Source organism: Nilaparvata lugens, chromosome 8 (assembly GCF_014356525.2).
Source record: "Nilaparvata lugens isolate BPH chromosome 8, ASM1435652v1, whole genome shotgun sequence".
Taxonomy (NCBI): Eukaryota; Metazoa; Arthropoda; class Insecta; order Hemiptera; family Delphacidae; genus Nilaparvata; species Nilaparvata lugens.
The window spans coordinates 38,796,379-38,822,690 of record NC_052511.1 but is presented as its reverse complement, the minus strand read 5'-3'; the positions used below and the strand labels follow the sequence as shown (position 1 = coordinate 38,822,690).

Here is a 26,312-nt window from a genome sequence, read left to right as displayed (position 1 = left end):
CGAAAATGTCGAAATTCAATAACAATTGGTGACCACTGAAGGGTCTCTAGAACTTCTACCTGTCCATCCATTGTTTTCGGCGGCCCCGTCTCATTTCTTTAACCCGCTATGTGTTTTCTAAAAATATGTTTTGTCTGAGGGTGACACTCACATGAGCTCTAGACTTGAGAGATGAGTCGACCTAGGTAGGTCTCAGAACATTTTGACTCAACTCACACTTAGGCGACTCAGGTCGAGAAGAGACTCGACTCTAGTTGAGAGCATGTGTTTTCAAATGGTGACACTCAGACCAGTCGATTCTAGTCTCCATGACGTCACCATTTGAAAACACATGCTCTCGACTAGAGTCGAGTCTCTTCTCGACCTGAGTTGCGTAAGTGTGAGATGTGAGTTGAGCCTTTGTTAAACTCATAAATTATCAATAAATCAGTGGTTTTTTGACAATTTCTTAGTCTGTATCATACTATATTATCCATATTCTTGACAGCTTTATCAAATTGTGTATCACTTATAATTTATTAATCAATTTAACACAATAACAAACGATAAACCGATCAAGTCAAAAATGTTTTCACTTTCTAATATTTGATGAATAGAATCTAAAATAGACGTTATGTGAAGATTGAAAATTTCCTAGAGATTTTACCATTTTAAATAAGATTTACAATACTGGTACAGTGGAGAAATATTATTAAGTAGCTTAGCTTACATAGGAAGTGTAAAATATACGTTTTTTCAATGATTTATTATTCAATTTACAGGAGTCTTCAGTCCCTCATCGGAGAATGATGCCCAAATATGCCATAAAACCTCCCAGGGAATCAACAAGTGGTTAGTAGCCTAAAGTTGTCTCGATTATAATCTAAAATATCGAAACTTTTTAGACTCTAATGATCATTTTCATCTACAGTGTTATGCTCAAGATTACAATTGAAATAATTATTAATTTTTCTTGGAAAATTTTGCTCAAATCATTCATTCCAATTATTATTGGTGAATATAAAGTATATTGGACAGAAAAAGAATATCGATGTTTCTTATGTGAGTATTCACACATTTTCATTTCGACAATGTGTGAACCCTTCCATTAGAAAAAATTACATCCATTTACTACCTAGCAGAACACTCACTCATTGGAAAACAGGTCTTCAATGATTAGAAATAAATCCATTCTGCCAAAGCTTAGTGATAGCATTCCATCAAAGCAATAGTACCACTTATCAACATTAGTACCAAAGCAATAGTATCATTTTCTGTACAACGGAACAGAAATCCATTGGATAGCAGGGTTTCCATGATCCAAAATTTCATTTTGCTGTGTGGAAACTGCCATAAGAATATCTTTCCTGTATAGGGCTACTTGTAATATAAATATAAAGAAAAATAAAAATCTCAGTACCCCTTTTTAAAAATATTTTATCACAACATGTTTCGGTCATTTATGCCATTTTCAAGTGTTATGAATTAAATAAATAAATACTACTGGAAGATTCTTATTTTGATCATTTGTTAGTGTATTCATATGTTTTTATGAAAATTGTGGGTTTAAATTCGCATTATTCTATCAAAAATGGGGTTATTGGTGTCTAATTTAATTTTACAGTTCTAGTTCATAAAAACATATGAATACACTAACATATGATCAAAATAAGAATCTCCCAGTAGTATTTATTTATTTACTTCATATCACTTGAAAATGGCATAAATGACCGAAACATGTTGTGATAAAATATGCCATAAGAATCTATGGTATCACTTTTCCATCCAGCAGAACAGATTCATTGGAAATCAGGACTTTAATGAACCAAAATTAATCGTGATATAAATTAATCACCATCAAAACTTGAAACTTGTATTTAAATTTCCACGGAATCCCAACTTTTTAATCATGAGAACACAAAGATTTATGTAGTCAATTCAAATATCACGAGTTTATTTGGAGAAAACACAAACATACTGAATAGATAGCCTATCACTACAACTCACTGAAAGCTGTGCCAGAAGTCATTACTTTCAGGGCCAGTTCCCGAGCTTGGCAATTAGGTAAGTTCTAGACTTTAAACAGCTGGACTCAGAAAATTGGCTTTCCAAAACGAGACGTAGCACTACCTCCGTAAACAAAGCCGTAGTGCATTCGTGTGACGTCATCACAGGTAGGGCTCCTGTGTTAATAAAAACTAGCTGATATAGATCGGCTGAAATCAACGAATTTTTATTGGTGTAGGAGCCCTACCTGTGCTGACGTCACATGAATGCACTACGGCTTTGTTTACGGAGGTAGTGGACGTAGTCGCAGTAAATAGTTGCAGCAAAATAAATTTTTATTTACTAATTTCTAAAATGGGAAACGTTTTTTCCTACAGATACCCTGAAAAGTGACCATTTGTGCACTGATTGCAGGCTGCAAAGAATCACTTTTCCGCACTAGTGCGCAAAGTGAGTACTTTGCGTACTCCAGATTTGCAGCATGACAACGCAAAATAGTTAGTAGGTTATATGGAGCACCAGTGCAGCAAAATCAAAATGAAGTTGGTAACAGTGAGTGGGCTGCTATAGTGAGCAGAGGTGCAACGAAGCACAACGCGCTAATTATTAAGTAGATATTATAATGGAGGACAACGACAGCACAGTGCCACCACAGCACACACCACACAGCTGCAACCCGCCATTCAAACACTACTACATTATTCAGGCAATTTTACCCATAATTACCCACTTTTCATATTCAATGGTAACTGTAGGAAAAATTTAATGTGAAATACGTGCGCAAAGTTCGTTTGCTGCACTCAAGAAACCATTCCGCCCTCGCCTACGGCTCGGGCGTAAACGTTTCTTTCGATGCAGCAAACTGTCACTTTGCGCACTAGTTGCACAAATAACTATTCCTTGACGAAATGAAACATTCCTAAATAAATCAAAATAGCTGAAACTTTACACTATTTTCTATTCATTTTATTTTGTGTTCAATTTTCTAGTTTTTCGAAATTTAATTTAAACGTGACTTTGACTATGACTACGACTAAGCCGCGTTCCGGAAAGCCAATTTTCTGACTCCAGCTGTTCAAAGTCTAGAACTTAGCTAAATCCCGTGCTCGGAAACCGGCCCTAAAAGTTTTTAGATTAGTCCTGATATAACATATATTCGAAGCTTTTGTCTAAAATTATTCGTTGTTGGTTATCCATCTTACTTTCACTAATATTATTACTATTGAATTTTTATATAAATTTAAAGTGAAAAAACACTCTCATTCTTTGATGTGGCGACGTCTTTTTTCTGCTGGTTTTGCACATTTTCAAGCCAAACAGAAACTGAAGTGTTTAGGGTTATGAGGGTGAGTATTTGGTCAAAGTGGGGCTGGAGGGTAGTTTTGGCGGTTAAACGGAGGTCATCACATCAAAGAATGTGAGTGTTTTTTCACTTTAAAGTCATATAAAAATACAATAGTACTAAAATTATTGTTCAATAATTATTAGTCACTCAATAACTGTTAGCTTATTTTTCATCTTGTGTGAGCTGTGTAATTTGTTATCTTCTTGCTTATAATGGAAAATATTGTGAATTGTGATGAATCAAATTTGAACCAGAATTGTTCGAATTTCCACAGCAGTGTGCACCGTTACGCAACCCTTCAAACCGACAGAGACCGAACATGACGTTCGCCGACTGATAGCCGATCAGCCCTGTGATAAGGTGGAGCAAAACATGAGAAGTCAGCTAGCAGAAATACAAAAAAAATACCGCGAGACAAAGCGGGAGCTTTCAAAGCTGTCTCCGAATGCGACGCGGCGGTTGATGAGAGGCAAGCGGACATCGCGCAAGGGATCATCGGGAAAGAATTCGTCGGCCGAACGACGGGATACGTCAAGCGAGAAGGTGACTTTTATGATTTTGAATCAATTTATATTGTAGAGGCATCGTGTTTGTAATATTTTAAAATTATATTGTAGAGTGAGGAGGCCGCGAGGTTAAGCTGGGTTTTCGTTTGTGCGTTAATGCCGTCGTCGACCACGACAGGGTGAGGATCTCAGATTGGGTAGATTTAAATTTGTCTAAATAACCTAAAAGATTATGTTCAATTATGTTCTAACGGGGGAGGTTGAGTTTATACTTTTTAATGACAATATTGATATTATTAGAAATGTTTTGTTTCTTGAATAATAAACACAAATAATGAAAAGTTATTTGATTAGCTGTTTTAGCACACTTGAAATTTGGACAATAAATTAATGTCAACAATACTTGTCGTCGTCGACTGCGGAAGTTCACCAAAATACACATCTAGTGGTGTTCCCTGGCCCCTCAAACGAATGGGTCCCTCTAAAACTGACAAAATTTCACAACGTGACGCTCCAGTGTAAAAACGCTGGTAGAATGATTCTCCACCTATAGTGAGGTTCACGTTATAATGACAGTATTTGATCAACTTTGGTTTTACTATCCTTGTTTATCATTCGACAAAGCCGGTGGTACTATCCTTTTCTAGGTCCACAACGTTGCCAATTATGTTTTTGACAGTGTAGAAATATGATTAATTAATGCAGAGAATCGGCATCGCTATTCTTCTATCTTTATCCACTGTCATTATAACGTGGACCTCACTATAGCAGTGACATCTGTGTTTGATAGTTTGCACTATACATAAATGAAATAGTGCGTACCATCAACCACAGATGCTACCACTAGGCAGAGAACCATTCCACCAACGTCTTTACATTGAGGAATTTTTCAGTTGCAACGTTTTTAGAGGGACCCCATTCTAATGCTGAAAGTGACCAGGTAGTACCTATTGTAAAACTGTCTTTCTCACTCAAACGTAAAAGTCTTTCTCTGCTTGCTCACCATCCAAAAATGAGCATGGAATACATTGGAATCTTTAAAAATTGAGTTAAGCTCTGTGATATTCGTACTTCGAAACTTGAAAGGGTCGTTGGACACAAAAAAACTCTGAAAGATGTTTCTATTTCGCAAATATTTCATTCTCTTTTCACCTACGGGATCTGAAAGATGTTTTGATTTCCCAATATTTCATTCTCTTCTGACCTACGGGATTATACTTTGGGAAAATTCGACGGGATTATATTTTGGAGGAATTCGAGGGGATTAATTTTTGGGGGAATTCGAGTCAAGTGATCGACATATTCCGAATCCAGAAGTGGACGATACGAGTGATTGTTGGACAATCAAGACCGCAGACCGTACTTCAAAGTAATGAAAATTCTCCTTTTACCAAGCCTGTATATCCTTTAAGCAGTAAGCTTTATAGATACAAACAATGAAAACTTCAGAACTGGCTCAAATATCCACACTTACGGACCAAGACACAGGGAAGAGTTGCAGGATAAAACCAGTGACAAGTGTTACAGGACGACTGATACAAGTTTCTTGTGCTATACTTATCTTATACAATACTTATACTATCTTTTCTCTATGATGAAACACACAGGAACACAATACCTATATGTGATACACAATACTCAATACACAATACTCAATACACAATAAAACAAACACAATACTCTATATGGTATATGAGAGAGGAGTAAGGAGTGCTGGGATTCAACTTTACAACAATATACCACCATAAAAAGAGAAAATACAGGACGTAAATTTAGAGCATTGTTGAAGAAGCAACTTTTAGCGTTTGTTAATAGGCTACTCAATTGATGCATTTATATAATAATAATAATAATAATAATTTAATAATAATAATAATAATTTAATAATAATAATAATTTTATAATGGAGACAACAGGATAAACCCATTTTGCCTCCTTCAGACAATACAATATTTCCAACACATTATACAATTGGAATACAAGAAGATAAAAAAAGAAGAAATATACAATTAATATGAAAGAATACAAATAATCATTGAAGTAATCGTAAACAATAATAATGATTATAAGAATAATATTAAACAAAATAGAATCAAGTAATAATAAAAAGAGAAAAAAAGAAGAAGAAAGAATGAAGAGAGAAAGGATGTCTGTGTAAAACCAAGAATGAATAATCAAATTAATAATAATAGAAATTTTATAAAATTAGTACACCAATCACAAAAAGAGACAGATCACATGCTACCCAACCAAGTTATATGAGATCTTACGGAATTTGGAGGGGGAGAACAGAAGACGTCCAAGTGCTCCGAACAATGATTAAAGATTCTCTGAGCTCTATTTAGAGGAGAGTTATAATGACTTACGGTTCTAGAGCGCGCTATATGAAATGAAAAACCAGAACGGCGAGCAATGTTATTGACATATATATTAATTTTTGATAGCAAATGGGATGAATCAATTTTATTATTTAGTAAATTATAGAGGAAAATAAGTGATTTGACATCACGTCTTACCCTCAATGAAGTGAAATCGAACTTATCTCTAAGTGAATTGGAAGGATAATCAAAAGGACAAAAGATATTATGTTTTCTGTAATAAATGCATCTCAAAAATTTGTTCTGTAAACGTTCCAGTAGGTAAATCTGTTCATTATAAAATGGATTCCAAATTTCACATGCATATTCTAACAGGCTTCTCACAATTGACTTATATAGAAGTATCAAAGGCTCTACATCACTGAAGGGCGAGCAAGTCCTCAAGATGAATCCCATCTGCTGATTGGCTCTATTAACTGTGTACTCAACATGTGAGTTGAAAGAGAGGTCATAGCTAAATACCACCCCCAGGTCCTTGAACAATTCCACCCTTTTCAAAGGGATACCACTTATAGAATATATATTATTATGAGGAGCGGATTGTTTATAACACATTACGAGATGAGCTAGGCTTCTCAGTAATATATTTATATTTTATGTATATTTGCTATAAAAAATTATTGAAATAAGCCCAGATTCGAAGTAATTATTGACATATCCAATTACCCCTTCGTGTGTGGTAAATTGTACGGATAATAATAGAAAAAAATAAAAGCTTCAATCTAAGGGCCGTTTGCACAGTGACAGTTCAAACTAAATTTCAATTTAAACTGGATTAAATCCGTATCAAGTCTCGTTTGTTATAATGTAATTCATTTTGAGTTTAAGCCACCAGCTGATTAAATCGAGTTTAAGCTTTGATTGTGCAAACGGCCCTTAGAGACGAAAAGTAGACTGTGTTACCCCCATTTCAAATCCACACATATCTCATTGATCACTTCTTAGTGATTAATCATTACAAATGCACACATATCTCAGTGATCATTTCTCAGTGATTAGTCACGTAAGACCTATCAAATTCTGCTTCTACATCATTGTACCTTCAAAACCAAAGCCTAATCTTCCTTTCTTTAAATTTTCAGGAAAAATCATTGGAGCGCCTCCGCTCAGCTTCACCCAAGGCGAGAGAGGGCGACCTGTCCCCACCGGTGCTCGAACCCTGGAGCGCCCTGCCACACTGTTCTGACTCTCGCATTCCCCCCGTTCTCACACCCAGCTCCAATCAGCTGACTGCTTCCTCACACACTCCTCGGACACCGCGACGTGTGAGTAACTAGACCTACTAGTATTCATTTGTTTAATTATAAAATTTGTTTCATTATTCTACTACCGGTATCGTAATAATAATATTTTATTGTCATTAAACTTTGAGAAAAAGCAATAGACAACGTCACAATCGTTATTTGCATATACATACAACATATACATAATTATATAATGTAAACAATAAAAACAGGACTTTACAATAATAAAATACGCAATACATTTAACTTAGAAATGAATTGAACCATCATTTAAAGCTAGGAACTCAGTAGTAACATAAAAGGGATGTCCAACCAAATATCCTTACGGATGTCCGTACTCAAATACTTCAGAAATATTATTCCTAGGAATAAAAATAAAAATAAATTCTTGAGAATAAGAATATCATAATAATATAATGAGAACTATAAAATTTATTCTTAAAAATACTCTCGAGAATTATTGTTAATGTAAGGGGGAACTGGTTCAACCCAAGACAGTTCCTATCACGAATTTTGTATGAAAATATCGTTAAAAACTAAGGTTGAGTTTCTTTCTCAATTTCTCTCAATAATCCTTGGTTCAAAAAAGTATGTATTCCACTATATCCTAAATTCTTTTGAAAATTTGGTCAATGAGATAGCATTGGATAATTCGTTGAATTATTTGGAAACTAAAAGAACTTTCTTGGGGATGGATGAGTCCCAGGATTGAGAAAATATAGCCACTCAAAAGAGAAAATTTTCTTTTCTCTATAATCCTTGGCTTGTAGAATGTGCCCACCTTGTTTATTACTGGGATACCGGGACTATAGTCGGCCAAGCGAAAATGGGTCCCTCAAGGCCACTGCAATGTTGCCACTCTTGTCCACCCCTCACTCGACCAGTCTATATACATTGACTATATTTCTACACCCTGAACATCGCTCTTTCCTTCTCATACCTTCCCTCTTCCTCTTTTCCGTCACTACCTGTCACAAATTCTTTTGAGCACGTCAGGTTCAAAAGTTCTATTGTGTCATTCTTTGAAGTTAGAACAATAACATCCCCCGTTATCTCGGTTCATTTCGGTGTGATAATCTAACGAAGTGGACTTCTTTGCTTTAAAAATTAGTTTGCACTCAGGAATAAACCCCGTTTGAGCTGATCCAGCATGAAGAATGATCAATCGGCCTCCTTTTCCAACTGGAACTTTCAATCCACCACTTCCGTCTTCGTGTTGCCATATCATCGATCGGCTATGATTTTGATTGACCCACGTTTCGTCAATGTAGAATATTGGTCGGGGATTAATTTCTCTTCTTATCTCGTGCATTTTTCTGAGAAAAACTGCTCGTGCACACGCAATGTCTCTCCTCTCCATTAACAATTGTCGACCATCATTACACTTCCTAAATCTGAAACCCAAACTCTTTATGATTTTTCTGACGGATTCAACACTCCCACTGAAATTAATCTTCTCTTTCAAAACAGTTCTGATTCTTTCAGACGTAGGATACTCTCCATTATCATAGAATATGATAACAGCACAGCTGTTGAAAGTTATATGTATTATAATATCACGTACACCCTGAGTAGCTTCAGAGGTGGGTGATTGATACCCAGGTGTTGCTCCTGGATGACTTCGCTCAGTCGTAATGTGGGCGGGGAAAGGAGGCAAGTCGAAGTTCCTCTTCCTTCTTCTTTGATCCTTAGCTGGCGTGAACAGCACCTCCTGGTGCTTCTGACGGCGTGAAGGTCGCTCTCTTCTCTGATGACACCACTTTGATGTAATTTTGTATCGGCCTTACGGCCTCGGTTCCGCTCCAGTGGAGTAGGAAAAGGAAGGACAGAAAGGATAGGGACGGCAGACAACGGTCCGCTGTGCCCTGGGGAGAAGAAGAATAGGGACGGCAGACAACGGTCCGCTGTGCCCTGGGGAGAAGGAAGAATAGGGACGGCAGACAACGGTCCGCTGTGCCCTGGGGAGAAGGAAGAATAGGGACGGCAGACAACGGTCCGCTGTGCCCTGGGGAGAAGGAAGAATAGGGACGGCAGACAACGGTCCGCTGTGCCCTGGGGAGAAGGAGAATAGGGACGGCAGACAACGGTCCGCTGTGCCCTGAGGGGATGGAAAGAATAGGGACGGCAGACAACGGTCCGCTGTGCCCTGGGGAAATGGGAGGACAGGGACGGCAGACAACGGTCCGCTGTGCCCTGGGGAATGGAAGGTCAGGGACGGCAGACAACGGTCCGCTGTGCCCTGGGGAAATGGGAGGACAGGGACGGCAGACAACGGTCCGCTGTGCCCTTGGGAGATGGGAGGTCAGGGACGGCAGACAACGGTCCGCTGTGCCCTAGGAAGATGGGAGGTCAGGACGGCAGACAACGGTCCGCTGTGCCCTGGGGAAAAGGAAGAATAGGAGGTCAGGGACGGCGGACAACGGTCCGCTGTGCCCTTGGGAGATGGGAGGTCAGGGACGGCAGACAACGGTCCGCTGTGCCCTGGGGAAAAGGAGAATAGGAGGTCAGGGACGGCAGACAACGGTCCGCTGTGCCCTAGGAAGATGGGAGGTCAGGGACGGCAGACAACGGTCCGCTGTGCCCTGGGGAAAAGGAAGAATAGGAGGTCAGGGACGGCAGACAACGGTCCGCTGTGCCCTTGGGAGATGGGAGGTCAGGGACGGCAGACAACGGTCCGCTGTGCCCTGGGGAAAAGGAAGAATAGGAGGTCAGGGACGGCAGACAACGGTCCGCTGTGCCCTAGGAAGATGGGAGGTCAGGGACGGCAGACAACGGTCCGCTGTGCCCTAGGAGATGGGAGGTCAGGGACGGCAGACAACGGTCCGCTGTGCCCTGGGGAAAAGGAAGAATAGGAGGTCAGGGACGGCAGACAACGGTCCGCTGTGCCCTAGGGAGATGGAGGTCAGGGACGGCAGACAACGGTCCGCTGTGCCCTAGGAAGGTGGGAGGTCAGGGACGGCAGACAACGGTCCGCTGTGCCCTGGGGAAAAGGAAGAATAGGAGGTCAGGACGGCAGACAACGGTCCGCTGTGCCCTAGGAGATGGGAGGTCAGGACGGCAGACAACGGTCCGCTGTGCCCTAGGAAGGTGGGAGGTCAGGGACGGCAGACAACGGTCCGCTGTGCCCTTGGGAGATGGGAGGTCAGGGACGGCAGACAACGGTCCGCTGTGCCCTAGGAAGGTGGGAGGTCAGGGACGGCAGACAACGGTCCGCTGTGCCCTTGGGAGATGGGAGGTCAGGGACGGCAGACAACGGTCCGCTGTGCCCTGGGGAAAAGGAGAATAGGAGGTCAGGGACGGCAGACAACGGTCCGCTGTGCCTAGGGAGATGGGAGGTCAGGGACGTACGGCAGCCAACGGGCCGCTGTACAAGGAGCAGGAAGGTTGTGAGCGGAAAGCTGTGGTCTGGGGCTCGTCCGGCCTTTAAATACTCCCCCAAAGTGGAGGGGATGGAGTTGAGCCGCCGCCAGAGGCGGTGGAAATCGTCTTGATGCGCGGAAGATGGTGCGCCATCGGTACCTCCCTTATCTCCGCGGTCGGCTAGCATTGCTGATAGCCGAGCGTCTTTCAATAATATTATTTATTATTTTCTCGTCACAATTTTACTTTGTGACACCCCACTCCTACTTGGGGGGGGGGGAGTGTTCGGAGCCCTCTATGGCACCACCTTAAAAGGCGTGAGCCATCTAGGCATCACCTTAAGAGGTGTACACCTTCTCAGGCATCACCTTAAGAGGTATAAGCCGCTCAGGCATCACCTTTAGAGGTGTATGCCACTGCTTATGGGCATCATCTATGCCTGGTCTACGGGCACATATTTACACCGTCCATCCGGTAATTGGATTTTTATACGTGGCTTGCCAGCCCGTTTGCGCTTACCAGGTGTTGAGACTCGGTGACACAACACTGGATCCTTATTCCTTGAGAGTCCTGGTCTGGGATCCTGGGACTGTGAGACTACTTCCTTGATGGTCAAAGACTGTGTTGGCTCTTCTACAACCATATCAATGGGGGGTGGTACTAACTTTTCCACATCACTCTCGGAGCTACCACTTGTATTGGTGGCTGGGGCATGAATCGTGGCCTGCCATTCATACTCAGTCATCTCATCCCTGTGATCCATCACAATGTTGCCCCAGGATTCTTGCCTTGGAATATATGACATCTCTGCCTTTCTATCAATCAAGGCATTGGGTTCGACTCTGTTCAAACCAAACTGCATGAATATCCTTTTGTCGCGATCCTTGTTGTCCTGAGATTCGGATTGTACAGCTGATATTGTTGGGACTGCTGTTGTCTTAGTCCCCAATAAGAGAGATCGCGACATTATTGGTGGACTTGTAGGATTCAGTTGGGGAGGATCCCACTCTACCTCTCTCGTGAATGTGTGAATATTCACCCTGTTTTCACGCATAAATTCCATGCCTAATAGCAACTCTTGTCCAAGTCCATCCAGTATAGATGCCACTAGTGGAACTGTGATTTGTCCTATAGTGACATTAGTTGTCAGCTTCCCATTTAATGGGGTAGATCGTCCATCAGCTAATATTGCGTGGTGATGAGTTGGTACCTTCCTTATCATCCCTATTTTTTGGAGAACTTCATATACCTCATTACTCATATAATTAGCTTCAGCGCCACTATCTAGCAATGCCCGACACCTTTTACCTCCGATTGTCACAGTAATGAATAGTCTGTTGTCCCTTGATGACTCTTCAATCACAGGAATCCTGTGTGCCGTTCGCATCACTGCTGTCTTGTTCGGAGTTTTATTCTCCTTCTGCACATCACAGACACATTTCAGTGCTCTCTTTCCGCTCCTTTTACATGGCGGGATATCGGGACAGTGTGATCTCCAGTGCCCCGGTCTCTTGTATTGCCCACACATGGGTTCAGACTCACTAAGAGATGGTCTGTTACTAGTAGGGGTTATAACTGTCTCAACTTTGAGCCTTGTAATCTTTTTTGTGTCCTCAATCATGTGAACTCTCGAATTCTGTCTATTCTGTTTCTCCTCTGCTTTTATATGTTCATACTCCCTCGCGAATTTTTCCAATTCATTGATACTATGAACATCTGATTGCCGAATATACAATTTGTACCGTGGGAGGAGATTCTTATACACTCTCTGTAATTTATTCTCGTCTGTAAAACCTCCTCTACGCCTCATGAGTGTCAGTACATCTTCGAGAAATTCGTCAAACAATTCACCTTCCCTTTGCTTCCTTGCCTGTATTAAATTCTCGAGGTCCTCCTCATAGGTGAGTGGGTAGTAGCGTGATCTGAAATCTGTCACAAAGTTGTCCCACGATTTCCACTGGTCACGACGATTACGCATCCATAGAGTAGCTTTACCAACTAGTAGCTCAGGTAGCGCGACTAGTAGTTGGTTGCCAGTGAGCCCATAGGCTTGTTGTAGCTCGTCTAGCCTTTCTAAGAAGCTGGGAGCATCTGACTGGCCGTCGAATGACAGTCTCCAGCTTCTTACTTTGTCACATACCACGCCTGGGTCCATGGGTGGGGTTTGTGTTAATGTTGGTTCTGAACCCAGCTTGGGCACCTGTTGCTGAGTGGTTCTTACTTCGTTGCCTCGTGCCCCACGTGCGGGCGCCAATCTATCACGTACACCCTGAGTAGCTTCAGAGGTGGGTGATTGATACCCAGGTGTTGCTCCTGGATGACTTCGCTCAGTCGTAATGTGGGCGGGGAAAGGAGGCAAGTCGAAGTTCCTCTTCCTTCTTCTTTGATCCTTAGCTGGCGTGAACAGCACTCCTGGTGCTTCTGACGGCGTGAAGGTCGCTCTCTTCTCTGATGACACCACTTTGATGTAATTTTGTATCGGCCTTACGGCCTCGGTTCCGCTCCAGTGGAGTAGGAAAAGGAAGGACAGAAAGGATAGGGACGGCAGACAACGGTCCGCTGTGCCTGGGGAGAAGGAAGAATAGGGACGGCAGACAACGGTCCGCTGTGCCCTGGGGAGAAGGAAGAATAGGGACGGCAGACAACGGTCCGCTGTGCCTGGGGAGAAGGAAGAATAGGACGGCAGACAACGGTCCGCTGTGCCCTGGGGAGAAGGAAGAATAGGGACGGCAGACAACGGTCCGCTGTGCCCTGGGGAGAAGGAAGAATAGGGACGGCAGACAACGGTCCGCTGTGCCCTGAGGGGATGGAAAGAATAGGGACGGCAGACAACGGTCCGCTGTGCCCTGGGGAAATGGGAGGACAGGGACGGCAGACAACGGTCCGCTGTGCCCTGGGGGAATGGAAGGTCAGGGACGGCAGACAACGGTCCGCTGTGCCTGGGGAGAAGGAAGAATAGGGACGGCAGACAACGGTCCGCTGTGCCCTGAGGGGATGGAAAGAATAGGGACGGCAGACAACGGTCCGCTGTGCCCTGGGGAAATGGGAGGACAGGGACGGCAGACAACGGTCCGCTGTGCCCTGGGGGAATGGAAGGTCAGGGACGGCAGACAACGGTCCGCTGTGCCCTGGGGAAATGGGAGGACAGGGACGGCAGACAACGGTCCGCTGTGCCCTTGGGAGATGGGAGGTCAGGGACGGCAGACAACGGTCCGCTGTGCCCTAGGAAGATGGGAGGTCAGGGACGGCAGACAACGGTCCGCTGTGCCCTGGGGAAAAGGAAGAATAGGAGGTCAGGGACGGCGGACAAACGGTCCGCTGTGCCCTTGGGAGATGGGAGGTCAGGGACGGCAGACAACGGTCCGCTGTGCCCTGGGGAAAAGGAAGAATAGGAGGTCAGGGACGGCAGACAACGGTCCGCTGTGCCCTAGGAAGATGGGAGGTCAGGGACGGCAGACAACGGTCCGCTGTGCCCTGGGGAAAAGGAAGAATAGGAGGTCAGGGACGGCAGAAACGGTCCGCTGTGCCCTGGGAGATGGGAGGTCAGGGACGGCAGACAACGGTCCGCTGTGCCCTATTAGAAATATTTTGTTTCTTGAATAATAAACAAACACAAATAATGAAAAGTTATTTGATCAGCTGTTTTAGCACATTCGAAATATTGATAACATGAATTTCTACAATGCTTGTCGTCGTCGACTGCGGAAGTTTACGCACAAAGAAAATACACATTCAGTGGTGTTCCCTGGCCCCTCAAACGCTGAAAGTGACCAGGTAGTACCTATTGTGAAACTGCCTCTCTCACTCAAACGTAAAAGTCTTTCTCTGCATGCTCAGCATCCAAAAATGAGCATGGAATACATTGGAATCTTTAAAAATTGAGTTAAGCTCTGTGATATTCGTACTTTGAAACTGGAAAGGATCGTTGGACACAAAAACTCTGAAAAGATTCCGCAATATTTCGCAATATTTCATCCTCTTCTCACCTACGGGATCTGAAAGATGTTTTTATTTCCCAATATTTCATTCTCCTCTGACCTACGGGATTATACTTTGGGGGAATTCGACGGGATTATATTTTGGGAAAATTCGATGGGATTATATTTTGGAAGAATTCGAGGGGATTAATTTTTGGGGGAATTCGAGTCAAGTGATCGACATATTCCGAATCCAGAAGTGGACGATACGAGTGATTGTTGGAGAATTAAGCTGCAGACCGTATTTCAAAGAAATGAAAATTCTCCTTTTACCAAGCCTGTATATCCTAGAAGCAGTAAGCTTTATATATACAAACAATGAAAACTTCAGAACTGGCTCAAATATCCACAGTTACGTAACAAGACACAAGAAAGAGTTGCGGGATGAAACCAGAGACAAGTGTTACAGGACAACTGATACAAGTTTCTTATACTATCTATACTCATCTTATACAATACTTATGCTATTTTTTCTCTAGGATGAAACACACAGGAACACAATATATGAGAGAGGAGTAAAGAGTACTGGGATTCGACTTTACAACAAATATACCACCATAAGAGAAAATACAGGACGTAAATTTAGAGCATTGTTGAAGAAGCAAATTTTAAGCGTTTGTTAATACTCAATTGATGCATTTATAACACATTACGAGATGAGCTACGTTTCTCAGTAATATTATTTATATTTTATGTATATTTGCTATAAAAAATAATTGAAGTAAGCCCAGATTCGAAGTAATTATTGACATATCCAATTATCCCTTCCGTGTGTGGTAAATTGTACGGATAATAATAGAAAAAAATGAAAGCTCCCGTCTTGGAGGCGAAAAGTAGACTGTGTTTACCCCATTACAAATCCACACATATCTCAGTGATCACTTCTAAGTGATTAATCATTACAAATGCACACATATCTCAGTGATCATTTTCTCAGTGATTAGTCACGTAGGACCTATCAAATCTTGGTTCTACATCCTTGTACCTTCAAAACCAAAGCCTAATCTTCCTTTATTTAAATTTTCAGGAAAAATCATTGGAGCGCCTCCGCTCCGCATCGCCCAAGACGAGAGAGGGCGACCTGTCCCCACCGGTGCTCGAACCCTGGAGCGCCCTGCCACACTGTTCCGACTCCCGCATTCCCCCCGTTCTCACCCCCAGCTCCAATCAGCTGACTGCTTCCGCACACACTCCCCGGACACCGCGACGTGTAAGTAACTAGACCTACTAGTATTCATTTGTTTAATTATAAAATTTGTTTCATTATTCTACTACCGGTATCGTAATAATAATAATAATTTTTATTGTCATTAAACTTTGAAAAAAAAAAAACAATAGACGTCACAATCGTTATTTGCATATACATACAACATATACATAATTATATAATGTAAACAATAAAACAGGACTTTACAATAATAAAATACGCAATACATTTAGCTTAGAAATGAATTGAACCATCATTTAAAGCTAGGAACTTAGTAGTAACATAAAAGTGATGTCCAACCAAATATCCTTACGGATGTCCGTACTCAAATAGGTACTTCAGAAATATTATTCCTAGGAATAAAAATAAAAATAAATTCTTGAGAATAAGAATATCATAATAATATAATGAGAACTATAAAATTTATTCTTAAAAATACTCTCGAGAATTATTGTTAATGTAAGGGGGGAACTGGTTCAACCCAAGACAGTTCCTATCACGAAATTTGTATGAAAATATCGTTAAAAACTAAGGTTGAGTTTCTTTCTCAATTTCTCTCAATGATCCTTGGTTCAAAAAAGTATGTATTCCACTATAGCCTAAATTCGAATTTGATCAATGAAATAGTATTGGACAATTCATTGAATTACTGTATTTGGAAACTAATAGAATTTTGTACTAGCATCGAGAAAATATAGCCACTCAAAAGAGAAAATTTTCTTTTCTCTCTAATCCTTGGCTTGTAGAATGAGCCCACCTTGCTTATTACTGGGATACTGCGACTAGTCCTTTTTGGAACACTATATACATTTTTGGAGAACAAACTTCATTTTAATAAATTAAGCCAGTATTTAATCCTAGCTTTCAATCAATGTAATACTTTTCTTCTTTTCTTGCTTCGATTTGGACTATATATTTATCTAGATTTATTTTATAAATTGGAAGAGAAATACACTAGGATAGATTCTTGATCTTTCCTCAAGTAGCAACTACTGTAAATATTGCTGAATATCCAACAACAGTAGGCTTTTTATTAAATATTCAATCCAATGATCAATTTTATTCAGCCGGAGAGTTCCGGCTTTTGAGGAATTAGATTCGAGCCTCGTGATCCACAATCACGCTACACTAATGACGCGGTATATGAAGATGTTCTCGACTTTCGTAGAGCAGTGCTTGAGAATCCGTTCATTCTGTTTGAACGAGTAAAATGTGGTGGACTTCATGGACCACTGTGGATTCGACTGTCTGAAGTGCAATCAATGATCTGAGGAGCTATGAGTTTTTTCTCTTATTGTAATGAGTGTAGTATCCATGAAATTATTCATTTATGATAATATTCTCATGAACTTTCTAGTTAAGCGTGTGGTGATAAATATTTTCTGTCATGATTTGTTTGCTTTTGTATTTAAATTTTGTAAATAATGCCAACCTGCTGTAGTATAATTTCCTAAAAAGCAACTGTATTAAATAAATAAAATATTCAATTCAATGTAAAATTTCAGGTAATATTTGTGTACAATTTTCAAACTTCTGATATTTCCAGAAGCATCAAATATAGGTAGCAAATTTTTGAATATCGATCTGAAATTAGAAGGCCTACATTGTCGCTCAATTTGTAATTAATATTTTCTTCTGTTTAATTTGCAGGAATGGACAGACGAGCGCGACCTAGCCTGCAAGTCACCTCCCACTCTTTCTCCGGTCGCTTCTTCTTCCTCTCTCTGTCCTCCACTTCCTCCTCTTCTCACCCTCATTCCTCCTCTTCGAAGAAACGTCGCCAAATGGGCAGACCCAAGAAACGCGACGAAAATCATCACCACCACCATCATCATCATCGTGATGACAGCCCGTCTGCAAACGTCAGCAAAAAGGCGCGCTGTTCCAAGAACGCGTTGGTTGGTCTACTGCTCGGTCCCAGTGCTAAGAATAGGCTTGCGCAGATGGCTACTGCGCAGCATAGCAGTAGTGCTCCTGTCACGGCTGCTACTGCTACGAACGATGCAAACAAGCCGCACAAGATACGACCCAAGTTGAAGGCTGAAGTTAAGGTCAATAACCTTAATATATACAATAAGAATAATATACAATATACAATAACGTAATAATATACAATAACAATAATTATTGTAATGGAAATAAATAAATAAAATAGAATAGAAAAGAATAGAGAAGTATAGAATAGACTAGAATAGAATGACTCTTGTATTTTGTGAGTGGTGAATTGAGAAGACCAAAAATCCTTATTGTGATTATCAAAGAATATCATCATTTAAACATTTCCGTTTTTCAATTATTTTGAATTTGAAGCAATTGAATAAATTCAATACCGTACTCCATCATATTTCCCATTCAAGATGTGTGTGATTTGATAAGGAGGAAAGATAGTAAGGGTATGGATCACATTGGATGCGTGTTTGTGCAAATGCACGTCAGATCTTGCATCTGAAAAAAACAGAATCTGGAAAGAGCCATTGAAACACGTTGTGACTTGTCTGTAGCTGTTCACACTGAACACAACCAGCAAGTGCATGCGTTCAGTGTGAGTTCATACTTTATTGCAAGTTAATTAGGCTACCAAAAGTTTTCGATATTATATTCCAATTGACTTGTTACTTTCCTTGCCCTATTACCATAGGTAAGGAAAGTATTGCTTTCCGAAAAAAATTAAGGTACCACAATTTCTAAATTTCTATACGTTTCAAGGTCCCCTGAGTCCAAAAAAGTGTTTTTTGGGTATTGGTCTGAATGTGTGTGTGTGTGTGTGTGTGTGTGTGTGTGTGTGTGGTGTGTGTGTGTGTGTGTGTGTGTGTGTGTGTATGAGTGTATTTGCGTCTGTGTACACGATGTCTCATCTCCCCTATTAACGGAATGACTTGAAATCTGGAACTTAAGGTCCTTACAATATAAGGATCCGACACGAACAATTTCGATCGAATGCAATTCAAGATGGCGGCAAAATAGGGAAAAATGTTGTCAAAAACAGGGTTTTTCGCGATTTTCTCGAAAACGGCTCCAACGATTTTGATTAAATTTATACTTAAAATAGTCATTGATAAGCTCTATCAACTGCCACAAGTCCCATATCTGTAAACATTTTAGGAGCTCCGCCCCATCTATGCAAAGTTTGATTTTAGATTCTCAATTATCAGGCTTCATATACAATTTAAACAAAAAATTTCGAGTGGAAAATATTGACCATATAATCTCTACAATTAATGTTCAGTAGCATTTTCACCTAAAATTGAAAATAAGCTCGAAATTCGAGAAAATGAGATTATCCAATTGCAAACTGTTGGCAACTGTTGATTCTATTAAATGATTCACTATGAAGAGATAGCAGACCTCGTATGTCTCCAGTGTTATTGTCCTGTCACCAGCTGGCTCAGATCTTTGTTTATAAGTAGACTTGAGATACTTGAGATGCGCGTGAGCACTAGCGTCAGGTGATCAATTCTCATAACGGCAAGGAAAGTTGTGTGAGTGCGCCGCACCAGATTTTTTTGGTTTATACACTAATGAGGAGATGATCAAGAACAAAACTGGAGTATTTGCAGACTGGTGATTTTGGAGTGTTCCCATTGATCTTTTCAAATTTTATTTCTTAGTCATGCATGACCACGCGTGCACTTGCACACATACGCATCCAATGTGATCGTATGCTAAAGTGGATGTGGTTGTTTGACATTGTTTCCAATAAATTTTCTAATAATTATTGTGTTATTTTTATGGAATTTAAAGATAAAAATATTTCATGTTGGAAGTTGAAGTTGAAATAAGTTCCACTTGAAAGAATAAACCAGAATGAAAAGTGAAAAGACAAATTTAAATTGTCAACAACTTTTTATTATTATAAAATATTATAATATACACACAACCTGGTTTCGTGGCTTCTGTGTATATTATAATATTTTATAATAAAAAGTGGTTGACAATTTAAATTAGTGTTTTCATTATGGTAAAGTACCACAACATCACTCACAACACAACTGTAAAGAATGAAAAGCTTTCTAATTGTAATATACTCAATAACATTATTTATTTATACATACAATATAATTCTCAACTATGAATGATTGGGAAAGGAACAACAGGCTTAAAGCCCAAAACTGTTCCTTTCCCAAATTTAGATAGAAGTTATCCAAAAATAGCTTATGTTTCACTTCATGATTATTGTCCAATTTTGAGTCAAAAATATTTATAATCTAGGAATTTAGAATTTAGAAAAGTTGAAAACCAAATTAAATAAGAATACTTCACTAAATCATTACTGATAACTGAAAAATACTGGACGACATGATTCTGTCCTATTCATTATTCAGTACCACACAGTCATGTTCCTGACTAGGAACCTGCTTTTGCAATATGGGTAGGTACTTCATTTTCACTGCTGGTATCACCCTTTAAGATTATTCATAACACAAAGTAAACGTCATAAATTTTTCTCATACAGGAATAATATTCTCAGATTACTTGCTATCAAAATCTCCAGAAAATAACGATCTAGCAAATAACGTTAAAACCCACTCAAACATTCTAGTTTTACATTCAGTGTGTAGTGAATTTGATTTAAATTATGTTTCTTTTTTTTAATTATATTGAATTAATTTTGTAAATTTCAGATGAAACTGTGGAGCGAAGAAGAGGACGGTATGGAATGGACCAACATCAGTGAAGAATCCAAGATGACATCTCCACTGCACATGAAATTCGCGCACAGAAGGTCAAGTGTGCCTCCCGAGAACCCTCTTGCTAGTCCGCAACAAGTGACTCCAGTCGTTTCAAAGGTAAATTATGTCATGAATAAAGATGAATATATTTCAAAATTTAATTAAATTGATGAACATAAGATACTTATTGGACCTATACTACTGTTAAAATTCGGAAAAGAAACAATAATTTTGGGCATTGGGCTAAGTTAGTTAATCCTTTTCTAATCATACATTCATCGTCAGTTATTCATAATATGTATTCATTCATTATTCATTTTTATTTATATGGTTTTATTCATTCAACAATTAATTAGTGGAAACAAGAGAAAAACATCCCAAGGCTTAGGCTGTGGGGGATGGAAAATCAGTTCAGTATATTTGCTTTTCTATTAATTCATTTGCTTGAATTAGTTAATATCATGATAATTTTAAGTAAATTATTGTAGAAATAACGTTCACTGATATATGCATATTTATATTTGAATTTGCATGTTTAGTATACTGTATGGTACCTTGTCAAGCATAGGTTCGCTTAATGTAGCTTATTTATTCAATAAACGTTCTTTCTATTCTATTCTTTCATTAATAGTTTATTCATTATAGTTTGTTCGATTGATCATTAACTTTTTAATGAAATTTTAAATATTCATTTGATTTTCCTCGAATTCTTACCTTGTATTGGATACTTCAATTTCAATTGTAATTCTCATTTATTTAGAAAAACCTTTTAATCTATAAGGATTCTATTTTTAAAATATTTTTGTATTATATCATTTAATATAAATGACTACCATTTTGTAGTAGGTAGTCAATATAGAATAAATACTTATGAGTATTTATCATTAAGTAGCTTTTGTTAGATTCAAGATTCAAGATTCGTTTTATTAACCATCAGGCTACAATATTATAGCATTAGGCAAGTCATAGTATGTATGTTTTAATATTATGGTTGTATATTCAATATATAAGGTTATTGTACACCTTGAATGGAAATTCCTGTAGATATCAAAGCATTGATAACTCTCAGTAGATGAAGAAACAAAATTGATAACATTTATCGATACGGTGCTGTGATAATAATAGATAACGCGTTTATTATTTTAGATTGGGAATACTATCTTCGATCCACTGAGTTGCCAGTGTTGGATTGAATTGTTGTGTTGTTCTGCTTGAAATAGAGAAATATTATTTGTGGCATGGTTGGATTAAATTCCAGGTAGTGAACAATAAATGTATTTTGTGTTGTTTTATTTTTAAATGTTCAAATTAATAAAAACTGGTAGTAAAACATGATATAGACCTAGAATAAGCTGGAATTCTTAGATTAGAAACTTTTCAATTGAATGCATTATTAAATTGTACTACAGTGATACAACACTTCAGTGATCTTGTAATTGTAGCTTACTTTTCACCACTTTCTTTTACATAGAATACTCTGTGTAAATGGGACTATGATGAAATTTGATATTGTTCAGTTTTGTTATTCACAGAACAAATATTTATGATGAAGTAAAATATAACTTTTTTTAATATGTAGTACCGTAGTATTTTTTTGGCAAATTAATTGTACCATATACTATATCATAACTGTAATGTTTTCAATTATTAGCTTTTCGCAGCTCTTCACAGTTACTCATAGAACTAAATAGATTCTACTCAATTATAAAGCATTCTTTTGTACTGATTGAACAATGTTTTTGATATTTCAAGCACAAAGATTCCATTTCATGACTTGAAATAAAAATATTCTTGTCTAATGATCAATCTGTGCAAAATTAATATTGAGGTGAAACTAAGGGGACATCAACATTAGAGACTATCTGTTGATTGTTTGGTGTTTCACCTACAAACTCAATCTTTATCATCCAATTTAAATTCTATTTAATTGAATTTTCTCTAACGCTGTGAGTTTTTTATTGTTGAATGCTCTCCCAACAAACTTCATTTTGATTATCTAGTTCTCTTTGACTTAATTCACAAAGACTGTGTATTGATTGTTCAATAGGCTATCTAAAAAAATATCTATTTACTTCTGATTTAATTCTAATTATTTATTACTAATAATTCATAAGTATATAATTACTTAAAATTATTATTATACATTTACATATTAAAAACAATTACTCAACTTCTATTCTGTGCATTTTGATTTAATTCATTCTGTTAATGCTTTATGATCCACTGTTTTAATGCTTTAGTACTTTAACTGCGAATATGTTTCAATCCTGTCTAACTCCATAAATCAAAAAATAAATCTTGATTATTCTCCCTTTATGCATTCATTCTGTTTTATTAATCTAAATTAAAATTTGCCAATAAACTATTTTTTTAAAGTTTTTATTTTTTAATTAAAATAACTGTACTCTGATTTACATTCAGGAGTACGACTTGCTCGATGGTTGATGCAGAACTGACTTGACAATTTATTTATTTATCTACTTATTTATTTATACATTCACATGCATAAATTGCACCCTACTAGCTAATACAACTATGCTAAGTAAACATTTAACAATACAACACAGTGGTTGCATGCAGTTTTCACTCATATAACTTTGATGATAAATTTATAATGTCGTTTGATGATAAATTCTTGTCGTTTCAGTCGTCTGGGAATGGCATGAGACGCCCAATCAAAAGCAAATCTCTTCCCGGAAGCATCATTCAGGCGAAAGCAAATAAAGTGGCCAAAGACAAACAGCAGGCAGCTCCAGTCATGCATAAACGAAAGAGCCTGCCAGCTATGCCTTCAACTTCCAATCAGAAAACTTCGGAAATTTCTCCCAAATGCATCTCAACTCTTGCTGAACTTGATACAGGTAAAGAAGTTCACACTCTGGATACATTCACAAGAAGTTTAGGACGAATAATGTATTCAAGTAATTACTTTCAATTTCCAATTGCTACCAACTAAAACTTGAATTCGTTAAGGTAGCGCTACGCTAGCAGACTGAAGAGTGCAACGCCTTAGTGCCGGTTGCACAACAGCCGTTTAAATTTTAACCGTGATTCATTCCACGAGAACCAATCAGAGAAGCCGTGTTTTCAAAAACACCTTCTCTGATTGGCTCTTGTGAAATTGATCACGGTTAAAATTCAACTGGCTGTTGAACCACGAGAACCAATCAGAGAAGCCGACTTTTCAAAAACGCCTTCTCTGATTGGTTCTCATGAAATTAGTCTCGGTTAAAATTTAACCGGCTGTTGTGTGAACCGAGCCTTAGTCGTCTCGACTATCCTTGCCGAGCTGGTTGGTTGCTCTGAGATTTCAGTTCCAAACCCCTCTATTCCCGTTTTATTATAAGTATATTTTCCAATGATGTATTTTATTATATTTTGACACTTGAAAATAGCATGAGTGCTCGAAACTAATTGTGTTTCTATAAAACATATAAAAAGGGTACTATACTGAGGTCCACGTTATAATGGCAGTGTTTGATTAGCGATGGTATTGCTATCCTTGTCTACCATTCAACAAAGCGGATAGAGCTATCTCGTTCTCGCTTTTCTCTGTTTCCAGATCGTCTTTTAACAATGTATAATTAATAAATTAATTAACAAAATAGTCCATCTTAATTATGAAAATTCATATAATTCACTATAATTTCTTGACTAATAAAATATAATTTATTCTGTTGAAGAATATGTTTTCTATCAGAAACTGACAGGACAACAAAATTAAGCATTCTATAATATAGTTGTAGGGGAAGTGTTGTCAAATAATATGGTTATAGAGAAGCAATTTTTTTATCAAAATTCTAATCATCATGAATCAGGTTTGGCAAACAAATAAGAATTGAACATTAAATTGATATCTGATGTATTCCGATGATGCATAAAATATAGGTTCCAAAAATTTTCATGAGATGGAATACCAAGTGGGGTAATAGAGTTACCCCCAGGATAAATCTGCTTATAATTTCAAAAATAAGAGGAATGAAATGATTTTATGATAAAAAATAACAAAGTGATGTTTGTTAACATAACAAAGTTTATGTTTTAACAAGTACTCAACGTTTCAATGAAATACATCAACATTATTTACAAAAAAATAGACAAAATGTCTCCAATTACCCTGCTTGGTAGTCGAAGGGTTAAGGACGAATGTATTCGAGTGAATCATTTCAATTTCCAATTGCAACCAACTGAAACTTAAATTCGTTAAGGTAGCGCTAGCAGACTGAAGAGTGCAACGCCTTAGTGCCGGTTGCACAACAGCCGGTTAAATTTTAACGGTGATTAATTCCACGAGAACCAATCAGAGAAGCCGTCTTTTCAAAAACGCCTTCTCTAATTGGTTCTCGTGAAATTAATCACGGTTAAAATTCAACCGGCTGTTGAACCACGAGAACCAATCAGAGAAGCCGTCTTTTCAAAAACGCCTTCTCTGATTGGTTCTCATGAAATTAATCACGGTTAAAATTTAACCGGCTGTTGTGTGAACCGAGCCTTAGTCGTCTCGACTATCCTTGCCGAGCTGGTTGGTTGCTCTGAGATTTCAGTTCCAAACCCCTCTATTCCCGTTTTATTATAAGTATATTTTCCAATGATGTATTTTATTATATTTTGACACTTGAAAATAGCATGAGTGCTCGAAACTAATTGTGTTTATATAAAACATATAAAAAGGGTACTATACTGAGGTCCACGTTATAATGGCAGTGTTTGATTAGCGATGGTATTGCTATCCTTGTCTATTATTCAACAAAGCGGATAGAACTATCTCGTTCTCGCTTTGCTCTGTTGCCAGATCGTTTTTTAACAATGTAGAATTAATGATTAATTAACAAAATATTCCATCTTTATTATGAAAATTCACTATAATTTCTTGCTTCATAAAATATAATTGATTATTTTAAACGAAAATGAACAGTCAATATTACATCAGTAAACCGTATTACATCAGCTACCGTCTATAGAAGGCATTGACAAGACAGAGGTTCGGCAATGTTTCTCTCCTATCTTTCTCCACTGCCATTATAACGTGGACCTCACTATAGTTACACACACATAGATTTTTAGCCGTATTCATGAATTCTATTAGATTGAATATGACTTGACAAACATGATGTGATCATGTGTTTGTAAAGTTTCATTCAATCTGGTAGAATTTATAAGGACGGCAAAACATTGTACGCATTTTACGCATTTATGCCATCATAACGTGAACCTCACTATAGTAATTTCACGCAATAATTGCATATTTTCTAATATTCAATGACAATTACAAAACCAGTCCATTGTTTAAATGATGATAAATTCTGTTACCGATTTAGTATTCATGCAACCACAACTTTTTACCAATTACGCTTGTCTGATTGAGAAAAATCCTTTCCTAAACTTGTTTGCTTAAGCTGCGTTTAAACCAAAGTTATTAACAAAAAGTTAATAACTTAATCCTAATAGATTCTATTAGATTGAACATGACTTATCATACACATGATGAACATATGTGTTTTTCAATTTTTATGATGTACTTTTTGTATGCATTAATAATAATAATAATAATCTAATAGAATCTATAAGGATTAAGTTATTAACATTTTGTTAATAACTTTGGTATAAACGCAGCTTTAAGTTAGGCGCACACAGATTGT

At 38.4% G+C, this 26,312-nt stretch overlaps 1 protein-coding gene across 7 annotated transcripts in view; it reads left to right on the top strand.

Moving 5' to 3' along the window:
• The window catches only part of LOC111050330 (protein winged eye-like), a 64,219-nt gene that overhangs the window by 12,906 nt on the left and 25,001 nt on the right, over positions 1-26,312 (top strand). For 5 of the 7 annotated variants that reach the window (XM_039434716.1, XM_039434715.1, XM_039434714.1 and 2 more), the window contains 6 exons: positions 762-831; positions 3,606-3,874; positions 15,824-16,006; positions 17,654-18,054; positions 20,626-20,790; positions 23,321-23,534. In XM_039434716.1, the coding sequence (XP_039290650.1) occupies positions 17,656-18,054; positions 20,626-20,790; positions 23,321-23,534 (778 nt within the window). In that variant the 5' untranslated portion in view covers positions 762-831; positions 3,606-3,874; positions 15,824-16,006; positions 17,654-17,655. Of the gene's footprint in view, positions 1-761; positions 832-3,605; positions 3,875-7,297; positions 7,481-15,823; positions 16,007-17,653; positions 18,055-20,625; positions 20,791-23,320; positions 23,535-26,312 lie in introns of those variants that run through there. The other 2 variants (XM_039434713.1, XM_039434711.1) reach the window with 2 other exon arrangements.